Source organism: Henckelia pumila, chromosome 3 (assembly GCF_033568475.1).
Source record: "Henckelia pumila isolate YLH828 chromosome 3, ASM3356847v2, whole genome shotgun sequence".
NCBI classification, from domain to species: domain Eukaryota; kingdom Viridiplantae; phylum Streptophyta; class Magnoliopsida; order Lamiales; family Gesneriaceae; genus Henckelia; species Henckelia pumila.
Genome location: NC_133122.1, coordinates 173986856 through 174000207, shown reverse-complemented (window position 1 = coordinate 174000207; position 13352 = coordinate 173986856). Strand labels below are relative to the sequence as shown.

The following is a 13352-nucleotide window of genomic DNA, read 5'->3' as shown; positions in this document are numbered from 1 at the left end:
GCCTTGTTAAAAATATTTTTGGTCATATTATCCTAACAGAAAACAGATATGGAAATACATACAAAGTATGTTGAAATGATCAGTCTAGAAAACCAGTTTGCCTCGTAGCTTTCAATTCTAAGCGCAACTGGCTATGGCACAAGAGATTGAATCACCTTAACTTCAAGACTATTGCCAGTCTGAGTAAGCTTTAGCTAATAACATAACTACCTTTTTGTATTTTTAATCTTATATTTTTACTACACATAAATAAAAAGTTGGATAAAAATATGTGTATTATTATAATTTAACTCTCAGTGAATCTTCACTTGAGATAATGGTAATTCTAAACGTGATGACAAGACACAGAGAGAATATGAAACAGAAAATTATCATATCCATACAAACTGAATTCGTAATCTCGCTTGTATTTAAGGACGTCAATGGGAGTTTACGGTGTGTCGCGTCCGCCGCCGCCGCCGCCGCCTCTGACGGTGGCGTCACGTTTCAACCAAAGAACCTCGTCTGTATGTTTGTTTAACCTTCCCTTTCGCAGAAGCATAGATGTCTCGAGGCGGAGAAACCGCTCCATTTCTGGGTTGGTTTTCGTCAACAAAGAAGATATCTCCTCCACTTCTGTACCCGCCGAAGAACAAACCGAAGAAGAAGATGGCGACCCAGATCCTCAGGACCTTGAATATGTCTCCCAAATTAAATCAGTTGCGACAATTCTTCTTTCGCATTGATCAATTCGAACAAATGTTTACTTGTTTTCTGTTCTGCTTACCTGTTACTTACGAAATTCCTTATTTAGGCTTTGGAGCTTCTCAAGAAAAACAGGGACATGCTCTTCAACGAGGTTATATTTCTTTTCCTCTTCTTTTTTTAGCTTATCGCCCTTGGAATTGTAATTTGTACCCGTAGTGGCTTCATCTCGTCTTCTCAATGTTAACTATTGTTTCCAGAATCTTATCTGTTTTCGTTGATTGGCTCCTGAATTTTGCGTCTGAACCCTCTTCCTCTTCTTGCTCTAGTCAATTTCGAACATTTTTTTAATCCGAAATGGTATTACTTTTTAAGGTTAAATTGACTATTATGATAGAAGATCCCAGAGATGTTGAGCGGAGGCGTCTGCTGGGCATTGATGACGAAAATGCTCCAACCAGGGATGATCTGGCTGATGCTTTAGTACAGGTATCTTCCCTTTTCAGTTTGAGTTGCTATGCCCGGTATTATCAGTGGCTTCCTATCTCTTCCATAATGGGGTGGATGTATATCTTGCGTTTGTTATCCTTTTCGGTCGAATGTTTTGTTATTTTTGTATTGCCGGAAATTTGTCTGAAGCATATATACTCTCTTTTCTTTTTAGATCATATGATTCATAGGTTGACGCATGGTTTCACTTGAAAGCTAGTATCCTTATGTTGGCACACACACAAAACAATTTAGGCATCTATTATCCACGCTTCCCGGCACTGGTGCGCATGTAGATGACGTGTAATGTGTTTTTTTTAATACATACTATATATGGTTGTGCAACCAGACAAAGAAAGGTAGGTTGATGGATCATGGAAGGTCATTTGAATTGGTAATTCTCTATACTGGAGTTGTGGATATGCCCGAGTTTGAGTCTTTACATGAATTTGATTATATTCTAGGTAAATGAAGGAAAAATTCCAAAAAATCGTGTTGCTTTGCAAATGCTAGCTGAGGAAATGATTCAGTGGCCTGATTTGGAGGTAACTAGCACCTTTAAGTGATTCTGAACTGCGGAACAGTTGTGTCTTATGTAGTTATGTAGTACCTAAATTTGTCAATCTATAGTAGAAGCTTCAGTGTTTTCATCATACACTCACTCTCTCTAACTAGTTGAGGTTGACTATAAATTTCTATCTTTTCTCCATGTGATATATGTTTGAATATGCTTAGTCATAGTTTGTATCTCTATCCACTTCCTCGAGCGTTAATAGCTCACCAATACATGTTGATATCATTATTTTGGCCCTAATATAAACTTCAACTGTGGCCTAATAATCTCTCATTATTTCAACACTAGTTACTACTCTATTCCCTACATATCCTGTTATGTTATTTTATTTTTGTCCATTGATTTGTATGATAACTGTGTTAAAAGAAATGTTCAAAGTCAAGTCTAACGGATTCTGATCATATATGTAATTCTTGAAGCGATCATAAAACCATGAGTTGGATCAATTATAAATAGTTAAGTAATAGCAGAAATTGATTTCATTTTCCATGATTTTTTGGTAGGTTGAAGCACCAAAGAAAAAACCTAGCAAATCTTTATATGCAAAAGTTACAGATACTGGTGTGAATCTGAAAGAGGCTTCTAAGAGGCTGAATATAGATTGGGATTCAGCTGCTGAGTTTGAAAATGCTGAAACAGATGATTTGGAAGTGCCACCTGCAGTGGTAGGTTTTTCCTTACTCAACATTAAAACATCTAGCCTACATGGGCTAGGCTGTTGCTGCTACACTGAATATTTCTGGTCCATAGCATGGTGGTGATTGCTCGAGCCATACGGGCAAATTCCACGATATTTGCTCACGAACATCGCTAGCCTCAAACAATTTGCCATAAAAAATCTCATGTCTGTGTTTTCTGTGCCTTGCTCGCAACAAATTTCTCGAAAATTTTGCAATAATTCTCGGAGCTAATTGGAATCCACACTGATGACCATGTACTTGTTGCAGGGATACGGAGCTCTTTACCTGGTTACGGCGTTTCCTGTCATTATTGGTATCTCTGTTGTGTTGATTCTATTTTACAACTCTCTTCAATAGAGACGGTGATAACCTGTTTAGGCTTAATGCAAATTACATCTTCTAAGTTCGGGTATATTTTTAATTTGCGCAAATTATTCATTTAAATGGAATTTTTGTAAATACGAACTGTTATATGTAAAGTCTGCAGCTCAAACAAACTTTTAACATTAAAAAAACATAATTACTGCTAAAAGATAACTAGTTGGAAATTTGAAATCCATTATCAAGTGAATTTACCCAAACAAAACAAAAAAATTGTTATATTATGGATTTGAAATCCTTAGCTTCAGCCTTCAAAGTTAAAATCCATCAATTAAAATATAATTTTAATTTATTTAAAATAAAATCCTATCCAAAGTTTACAACTTAATCTATACGATGATATTTGAAAATTGTTCATCCCGTATGATCACCACTTTAGTCTGTAATTCCCAGCAAATAACTTTGGATTCAAAAATTGAAGTTGGCCATTTCCCCCCTCTTTTATTGTCTCACAGCATCCTGCTGAGAGACTTGATCAGCAACTTCAAGTTCCTTCTCGTAGCTTCATCCCCAGTGAATCCCAATATATCCGTGCTTATGCTCTGCTTATTGATCGATAATGAAAAGGATATGAAATCTAGCAACATTTGAGGGAGTGTTTGCAATAGATTGTGATTTTGTAGAAGTGATTAATTTATAAATTATAAAAAAGTTAAGAAAAATCAAAAGTTGATAGTGTTTGGAAACAAATGTGAAAATTTAAAAATCAAAGTTTGGTAGTTTTGATAAATAAGTGATTAAAAAGATTTTAACAATGACCTTTTAATTAGAATCACTTTTGGAGAATCATAATCACCACATGACTAGCTTTTGGATTTCAATTAATTTAAGCATAAGCTAACACATAATCTAGGTTTAAGAAACACATAAAAATGATTTTTTTAAGCCAAAAGCTAACAATCATTTTTTTTTAGTGATTGCAAACATTCCCTAAATATTGTTTGATACTAAGAGGATTAAAAACCGCTTGATCCTACCTCGATGTTCTTTAGAGTGCAAATTAAGGTATAAATAGTACTCGATACTTTTGGCCTTAAGGGCTCCAAGGATACCTCGTTACAACTCGATACTCTTGGCCTTAAGGGCTCCAAGGATAGCCTCAACACAAACACTTGGCTTCACACTCAAGTGCTTACAACGATAGCACAACACACTTGGCTTCACACTCAAGTGTTTACAACAATAGCACAACCAACTCACAAACTATTTTTACAAACACTCTCAAATATATCACACAAACACTTTGATAGTGAGAAATTGCTTGCAAAGGAGAGAAGAGATGAGTTGGGATGTCTCCAAATGACCTTGGATGGCCTCTATTTATAGTTGGCAAAGATTTGAATCTGATTTGAGTGCATGGAGCATGTGTTGAGAAGTCAAGGAGTGACAAAAAGTGTTCGGCGCCGCTGCCTACTTTTTCCCAGCACTGAGCGGATTTTGTAAAAAAATCATATCTCACAATCTAACTGTTGGTTTGATCCGAAATTTAAACCGAAGCTTTAAAACATCTGGATCTTCATTCTGAACGGTGGAGATTTGATTTGAACAAATCAATCATGCCCAGTATATTTCGGAAGTCGCTTCATCATGTTTTCGAACTTGTTCTGTGCAACAAATGTGATAAATTCATATCTCCCAATCCATCCGTTGGATTGATCTGAAATTTGGACAGAGGTTGTAAAACATCCTAAATCTGAATTGGATTGGTGAAGATTTGATTTGGATGTCTCAATCATTCCCAGTTACTTTTTGAATTTGATTCTTCATCATTTGCTTCATGTTCTGCAGAAATAGGTACTGTGCAACCTTTGTGGAAAAATCATAACTCCATATCTAGCCGTTGGATTGATATGAAATTTTGATATAAGTTTGAAAACATCCTGATCTTGATGTTGATCGGTGGAGATTTGATTTGGATGTCTCAAGCACGTCCAGTAATTTTCATAATTTGATTCTTCATCCTTCGCTTTAAGTTCTGCAGAAATAGGTACTGCACAACTTTTGTGAAAAAATCATAACTCCATATCTAGCCGTTGGATTGCTCTAAAATTTGGATATTACATGTAAAACTTCCTCATAAATATTATGACCGGTGAAGATTGGATTTAAATGCCTAAAAAATGCCTAGTAATTTTCGGAAGTTGTTGCTCCATACTTTGGCTTCTTCTTGTCTTTTTCTTCATATCTCTTAATCAATGTTCCATCCATTCAATGAGCAATACAAGACTTTATAAATACATGTATAGCTTCAAAATAGCTTCCAAGAATTTAATCATCAATAAATCTAATCTGTAAAATCTCACTTTATATGGTTAGTAACAATTAACCGAGTTTTGTAATCATCAAAACATAATATTATGAGACTTGTTAATGCATTAAAAACATTAATCTCATAACACGAGATTTGTATGCGTTTAAGGCGTAACATATGTCTTGAAGTGTTGACAGCACTGAGAGATAACACTTACTCTGAAGTTTATTTCTGGTATTTCTGGTAATCGAAACTGTCAAAACCTTTACAAGTGGCGTCAGAGACATTCACTTGACGATACTAAGTGTGATTCTGGTTTTTGTGTTTTGACAGGATGAACTTGTTGAATTGACGCAGGATGTCAATGATTTTGATTTAGGGGATGAATCCATAGTCTTGCTTACCAGAAAGTTTGGTGATTATCTTCGAGGGATGAGGGACAGAGCTGGTCTAGGCTTTGAGAACAAGAAGTTTGAAGTAGGGGAGTCGTCAAAAGCTGTTTTTGTCAAGGAGAACAGTAACTCTGCTAGTGTTCCAAGTGCAACTCCTAAGAAAAAACCAATTCCATCAAAAGCACAATCTCATGTTCAGAGAACCAAAGAAAAGAAGCGTAGGTTTGTTTGTCATTACTGTCACAAGCAAGGTCACATCAAGCCTTATTGTTTTAAGCTCAGGTATGACTATATGTACTGGAATACCAGGCAAGTGTTGCCATTAGTGTTGCCAACACTGAACCAGAACACTGTCAGGAGAAAAAAAAATTGAGAAAAAGTTTTGGGTACCAAAAGCTAAATCCAACTGTAATGTTGTTTATACTTCCTTGAATATTAATGTTGCAGGTCATTGGTACTTCGACAGTGGCAGTTCACGCCACATGACAGGGTTGAAGAAGTATCTCTTAGACTATGTTGAACAGGATAAATGAAAAATGACATATGGAGGAGGAACAAATAGAAAGATTGTTGGAAAAGACAATTTGAATGTCGAAGGACTGCCCAATCTTCACAATGTTCTACATGTTGAAGGATTAAACGCTAATCTTATTAGCATTAGCCAACTTTGTGATGATAATCTCTATGTTAAATTTGATAAGAATCTTTGTGAAGTATTTGATAAAAATAATTCATGTGTTATTTCACGTAAAAGATATGTGGATAACTTATATCAACTTGAAAAAGATATTGTCTGCAAACACAGGAAAGAGAATGATCATGATTTATGACATCAAAAGTTGGGACATGCAAACTTCAAGACATTGAAGAATTTGTGTAAATATGATGCTGTCCGAGGTATGCCAAATCTGAACTTTAGGGTACAATATTTGAAGATATCGAATATAATTGAAAAAAAACAAATTGATGACGAAAGATATCGAATATAATATTTCTGCAGCAAAGCTTAACTTTATATCAAATGATATAAATATTTTTATAATAATATAATATATCTTTTTTAGAATTAATAATATAATATTTAAATTTTGAATATATTCATTATAATAATTATTAATCACGTACAATAACAATAACATAGATTTCATCCGATAGGCCTTCTCGTATAAAAATTAAATCAAATTTCGATACCAAGTTATTTGAAAACATAAATTACATTTAAATGATTGATTATATTATTTTATTTATTTCAGATATCTTTAAATTTTATATTATTTCTATATATTTAAAACAAATAACAAATAAATACATAATTAAAAAAAATAAGAAGTTTTTTTTTTAAAAAAATTAAATCAAATTTTGATACAACGTTATTTGAAAACATAAATTAAATTTAAATGGTTGATTATATTATTTTATTTATTTCAGGCATCTTTAAATTTTATATTATTCCTATATATTTAAAATAAATAACAAATAAACAAGTAACAGAAAACGTGAAATTTTTTAATTTCTTTCTTAAAATTCAAATTTGATTATGATGTCTTCGAAAGACATACACTACATTTAAGTTGTATTATATCATTTTATTTAATTTTGGTTATGCTTTTTTTTATGTTACATTTATATTTTTTGTTCTCATTATTCTCCAAATTATTAAATATCTTTTAACATGCATTTGTATATGATATTATGTTTTTCAATTTGTTAGTGTAGAGCTTCATCGTGAATTTACGATATATTGATTGTTCGTAAAGAGATTATTATTGTTATTGTCGTCGTCGTCGTCTTAATTTAATGCAAATATTTTTAACATGTTTAAAATTATAATTAAATTTTTTTTTATAGTAAATACTATAATTTATATTTTAAAAAAATATTAATTTATTTTTTAAAATTTTAATTGATAAAATAATATATGATTTTAATTTTTTTAAATAATATTTGAAGATATCGAATATAATTGAAAAAAAAAACAAATTGATGACGAAATATATCGAATATAATATTTCTGCAGCTGAGCTTAGTTTTGTACCAAATGATATAAATATTTTATAATAATAATATAATATTTAAAATTTGAATATATTGATTATATTAGATTAAATAATTAGTCAAACACATATATAAACGAATTCTAATTATTAATCACGTACAATTAACAATAACATAGATTTCATCCGATAGGCCTTCTCGTATAAATTGTCTTTCATCCAAAAGGAGACGAACCAAAGAGCGAAGGATTTATAAAGCGACGCGGAGAGGAGAGGAGAGGAGAAGAAAAGCATCCGAAAGAGCGATCACGATTTTATTCAAGGTAATCAATTTTTAGATGATGCTTACTTTACAAGTTCCATATTGGATGAGAGCGGCGTCGATGGTTGCCGGAAGGATCAGGGCGCGGGTGGTTAGGGTTCTGGTCTCAGTTTTTTGTTTAGCTGTTGTTTTGGGCTCTCATTCTCTACAGGGAGGTTTTACAATTTTCTGGATTAGTGCAAGGAAGAATTGGTATTCTGTAAAAAATGTGGGCAGAATCATTATCTTCTTCTATGTTCCCACACTTGCTCACTTTACGTATAGATTTATTATTATTTTTTGAGCAATGTACATTTATTTGTATATATGTAGTATGTTTCTGTTGTAAGCTAAAATGAATTAGGCATTGTTCTGTGGAAAAAGTTCTGCTATTTGTGCAGGTGATAAAATAAATTGAATTGCGAATTTAATTTGTGCAGGGCTTTCATCTGATGGCCTATAATCTGTCACTGCTTCGTAATGTATGTTGTTTCATCCTTAGCTGCTAGCTTTGTATTATTTTTTTTGACCCGCAATTTATAGACTCGTGAATTGGATCTAAAAATATTGGACTCATTGATTGGGAATTGCAGTATGTCCTGTATTATTCATATCTGACACCATTTCCTCGGACACTGGCAGGGGTGTGATGATTATCTTGGGTATGACCCACACGAAATTGATGTCGGTGCTGGTAGAACACATGTGAACATCAACACCAAAATATTTAAAGTCGACGAGTACTCCAATCTAGCCTTGGACTTCTACGAAAAGAAAAAAGTTAGACAAATTATTTGATCTACTGGCAGCCCTGATTATTTAATGCACATAAAAATCTTATTGTGCAATTTTTTTTTTTTTCAGCAAAAGAAATTCCATCTCGTGAAGGTTGTGAAGCTCAACAGAATAGGTACATATTACAACATGACTTTGTGGGCACAGGATGATGTAAGCGATCAGCACCATATTTTTCGGGCTGTTGTTTGTGCAGTGAAGGAGAAGGTATACCTTTGTGAGATCAAGGTACCATCCTCGCCATGATGTATTAGTTACTTTGGTGCATATTTTATTAGAGTTTTTGTAATCTTTGTTATTGGTATATATGAATGTTCGATGGTTTGTGTGGTGTGCTGTCTGGATGCATCCGTGTCAAACCAAATCTTTTTGTCAACAGTATTAAAAATTCCATCGTCGGCAAAGGCACAAAGGCTTGGCACGCCGATTCAAATCAACTTAAACAAAATAAAATTCTCAATCTGTCATGAAGAAGTTTGGATGTACAAGTTAGTTGATTTTAGCTTTTTAACTACGGGTTGTTGGGTCATTTTAACTGTATGATAGTAGCGTGTATTTTTTTGTTTTTTGTTAAATTTTCAACTCTCAAAGTCCATAGCCATAAGATATGAAATGGGGGAGAGGTTTTATGAAGACAAAGTAGAGATATGGTGCATGCTGGTTAGCAAGTTCTAAATGTAGCCTGCCAAATGGAGTTCTATGCTTATGTCAGGGTGGATTTAAGTGAATGCTTGAAATCTTTTCTCGATTTTCTGGCTGTTGCGTTCTGCTGCAATGGTCTGAGGCTCTGAGCTGGAGTGAAACCTAAAATGGAGCGTGACATAAATGTCAACATCCTTGAAGTGTAAAATTTGGAGTATATTTTAAATAGGCGAAAGAGGAATAAATTTGCCATAAAAATTTGTGCCTTTTATCCTTATTATTACTTGTTATTGACTACGAAGCTTGAAGGTTTCTTTTTTTTTTATCGGACGTTTCTTTTATCGTTTGCGAATCTCTTGTCCGCCTTTTGTAATTATTTCTCACATATATAATATATTATCGTTTCTTATCAAAAAAAAAAAAAAAGAAGAAGAAGAAGAAGCATGAAGTTTGATTTTTGTCTTATCTTTTAGAATGATGATGAAATGTCAATTCGGATTGACCATGTGGACGATTATTTCCAAAAACTCGGTGAAAGTGGCGAAGATCAGCCCTCTAACACATGGTACAAGTTTATCTAGAAATTACGTTTTAACATGTTCCTGTATTCCTTTGCCATTGATTTGAGTATTTGTATGTTCTAACTTCTACCTTTAAGATTATCTTAGTTGTTAGGGTATTTATATCTATTCATGAAGGTGCTATGTAATTAATTGGGCCTGATAATCATAAAGTTTTACTTTATTTGCTTCCAGATATTATTAATGAGAACCGTGTTGTCAGATTGATCGAAACACCTTTATTTAGTCTCTATTTTTGGGGTGTTCATTGTGCTACCGATCCTATTTTCATGATCTACCATTTTTTTTATTAATGACTGAAGACTAAATGTTCAATAAATGTTTCTTTTTACAAATATATTGGTCTCTCTCTTTTATTTTATAACTTTAGGGTGTATCTTGGTTCCATGAAAATTCTCTTTTAATTGAAATGTGTTTATATTTTTAAGATTAGTTTCATGATTGTACAACATTTCTTACTAGCTTTTTTTTCCTTTTTCTTTTTTCATATGTGAAACCAGTAAAAATGACCTTGGAGATGGCTATGATGCTGGTTCTGATGGTGTAATTCTTGTCTCACCTACTAGTAAGAATTTGTAGTGAATATTTGTGTTTCATTACATTTAATTTTTATTTGCTAGTTTCAGCGTAATTAAGAACTTTAAGTGTGCTGCTATATCCTGCTCATCCCTTTAGTTCTGTATCGTTTGAATATGTGTGAAGCTCTTTCTTATGTTTGATAGAATTGTTCTCAAATTTTTCGATGCCATAGGACCAGTATCTTATTGGTGATGGATCAAACTCAGATAAAAACTAAATAATCATGAAAACTACAATATTTTGGATTAAGAATTGAATCTTTGCATAGCAATATAATTTAAATTAATCAAATGCCATATGACTTCACAGATAAAATTATTCATCATTTTTTGTCTGGTTTGTTGATCTGAAATATTTTTAAAACCAACTGACAAACTATTTGTTACAATATCAAAGCATGTGCTTGTTGGTATTCATGATCGATTATTGATGGAATAGAATTTCAACTATATTAAATGTTTGGTATAAAACCAATATGTTGGACATGGGAATGACTATATGATTACCATGTTTGCGACAAAAATGTTGTCATATGGAAAAGATAGGTTTCTCATCATTGAATTTTGATTAAAGCAAAAAAAATTATTAAATTGATGAAGAGTGAGTGATGATGAAAATTTTGAAAAAAAATTATAACAAAGTCCTGATGAAGTATATCTAGCATTGCTACGAAGCTTACATATTTTTTTCATGAGGATGAAATAGGAAAAAAAAAACAAAACTGTATATTTGTTGACGGATATCAAGATTGAATAATTGATGATGTAAAATCATTTATGAGGACATACCACTTTTGCATGATGAATGTTCTATTCGCAAAATAAAATTTCTATTCCAGTCACATATTTGTAATTTGTATTTGATTTGATCTTTGTGCACAAAATCAGTCAAATTAGTACATACACAACATCAGCATAAAACTTTCAAAAAAACATGTCCCTGCCACTCTTCATTTCTTAAAAGCCCTTTACATGTGTTCTAAAAAAAACATGCATCACACTGGGAAACAAAGACACAAACGTAACATCGAAGGAAAGAAAATGAGAAATATCATACAGCTTTTGATTTTTAATTGAGGTTGTAATATGATAATTAACTTCAAATAAAGACTGGAGTGCTATCATTTTGTCAATACCACTGAGGTTTTTTTCCCTTTTCTTCTATAAGATTATGACGTGCAAGAATTTCTTCTTGAAATTAAATCTGATAGTAATACTTTTGGAAGTATGATTGATTTGTTGGATGCTCAATCCTCATGCAAAGATCACTTTGTTTAGAGTAATATGAGCATTAAACCATCAAATATGTATGGTAATTATTTAATTTGTTTGAAGAAAATGCATCAATCTTTAATGCTCAACATGGCATCTAAAGCATTCGCTTCCATATTCTCCTGTCGTAAACAAAAAATCCTAACTCTAAATCCCTTATGTATTATTCTAATAGTCGTGTTGTTACACATGCGCGCACTCACACTCACACTGCATTCACATGTATATATATGCATGTGCGTTTCTTTCTTAGCATCATATTTTGTTGAAATCATTGACACAGAGGTATTACTCTATTGTTATTCACTGAAATTATATGCACACATTATGCCCCTTATATGTATAGATCTGTGCATACTTGTTGTATTTTAGTTGTAAGCAAACAAATTAATTATTGTTTTGTCAGCGAAAAAAATATCTGATTATTTGTGAATATAACTCGAGTACTGACAAAAGAAATTAGATTCAGATTCATTGCTGTGCTAATTTTGCAGTGTTTCATGTGATGGGAGATAAATTGTCATATCTTAAGGTACGCAAATTTCTTCCTTTTACTCCAGCGGTAATATTCTTTGTATCTTATTGCAAGTTTCTTACCATCATATTGTTCTTTTGACCCATAATTTTGACTCGTGAATTGGATCCAACATATTGGATCTGTTACTTGGCGGAACAATCTGTATTGCTGAATGTGAAAAACTCAACTTTATTTAAATTTGTTGACAGATATGTGATGACTATTTGGACCCTTGTTTGTATAAGAACTGTGGAATGATGACAGCGGTGAATGCCAACTGCTGTGGCTGGGTCAAAAAATACGCGGAATTGGCCATAAAAATCTACAATCAGAAAGAAGTTAGACGTATTATTTAGCTATTTTGCAGCCCCGATATTGTAGGATATTTTCTAACTTTGTTCTGCATATTTTTGGGCAAATAACAGCAGAAGAATTTCAATCTCATAAAGGTTGAGAAGCTCTACGCTATTTTCCCTCCATCTTACTGCATGACATTCTGGGCACGGGACTGTAGAAGTGATGAGTGTCGTCTGTTTCGAGCCGTTGTTTGCGTTAAGGGTGAGGATGAGGATGAGTATGATGAGGATGAGGATGAGGATGGGATGAAGATGAGGTATTGCTTTGTGTGTGATTAATGTACCATCCACCTATATTGTTGTCATTGATCAAGTCATTTTTATGTTCCAGCACTGCTTGTGTGGTATTTTCTTAATCCTTTCTTTCTTTCTTTCCCCCAGCCCCTGACCCGAAAGTGATGGGAAAAATCATCTTTGAGTTGGCTTCGCAGTTGGTTCTGTTGATATGAATTGTGGCCTTGCTGTTGGTTCTGGTGCTGCTGAGGAGAGTTTGAAATATTAAATTCTACTGTTGTCCAAAATAGGGTTGCAGGTGCTAGTATGAAATTGGTGAGAGTGGTTATTAAGCATTGTATTTAGATGCTATTATATTGGATTTAACCTAATTGTAAAATTTATGTTATGTTTGTGAAAGCCTTTTTTGTTTTGTTTTTTTTGAGTGGGTGAAATCCTTTCTTGTTATTTGACGAATTGTTCTCAAATATTTTGAATGCCACCAACTTGTATCATATTAATGATAGATCAAAACCCAAAAACTATAGGTTATTTTTGAAGTATTGCTTCTCAACCACAATTTTAAAGCTCCGCACAGAATATTATTTTCACAATTTCCTTGCATATATTTTGAGGAAATGCATTTTGTCGG

General features: G+C 32.9%; 2 protein-coding genes across 3 annotated transcripts; both read left to right on the top strand.

Annotated features, from left to right (window-relative positions):
• The first annotated feature begins 34 nt into the window (after window positions 1–34).
• On the top strand, window positions 35–2886 carry LOC140892248 (ycf3-interacting protein 1, chloroplastic). 2 transcript variants are annotated; one of them, XM_073301083.1, is made up of 7 exons: window positions 35–183; window positions 416–698; window positions 794–838; window positions 1060–1173; window positions 1638–1718; window positions 2251–2412; window positions 2695–2886. In XM_073301083.1, exons 2-7 carry the CDS (start codon window positions 423–425, stop codon window positions 2782–2784), a joined length of 768 nt encoding a protein of 255 aa, XP_073157184.1. In that variant the 5' UTR covers window positions 35–183; window positions 416–422; the 3' UTR covers window positions 2785–2886. The 2 variants fall into 2 exon arrangements, with proteins under 2 accessions (XP_073157184.1, XP_073157183.1); XM_073301082.1 differs by lacking the exon at window positions 35–183 and having other exon boundaries at window positions 267–698.
• A 4741-nt stretch (window positions 2887–7627) lies between these two features.
• On the top strand, window positions 7628–13140 carry LOC140887940 (uncharacterized). The gene is made up of 10 exons (XM_073295559.1): window positions 7628–7768; window positions 8187–8228; window positions 8389–8526; window positions 8611–8769; window positions 9657–9748; window positions 10265–10329; window positions 12109–12146; window positions 12341–12469; window positions 12557–12744; window positions 12869–13140. Exons 2-10 carry the CDS (start codon window positions 8199–8201, stop codon window positions 12873–12875), a joined length of 846 nt encoding a protein of 281 aa, XP_073151660.1. The 5' UTR covers window positions 7628–7768; window positions 8187–8198; the 3' UTR covers window positions 12876–13140.
• Window positions 13141–13352: the final 212 nt, after the last annotated feature.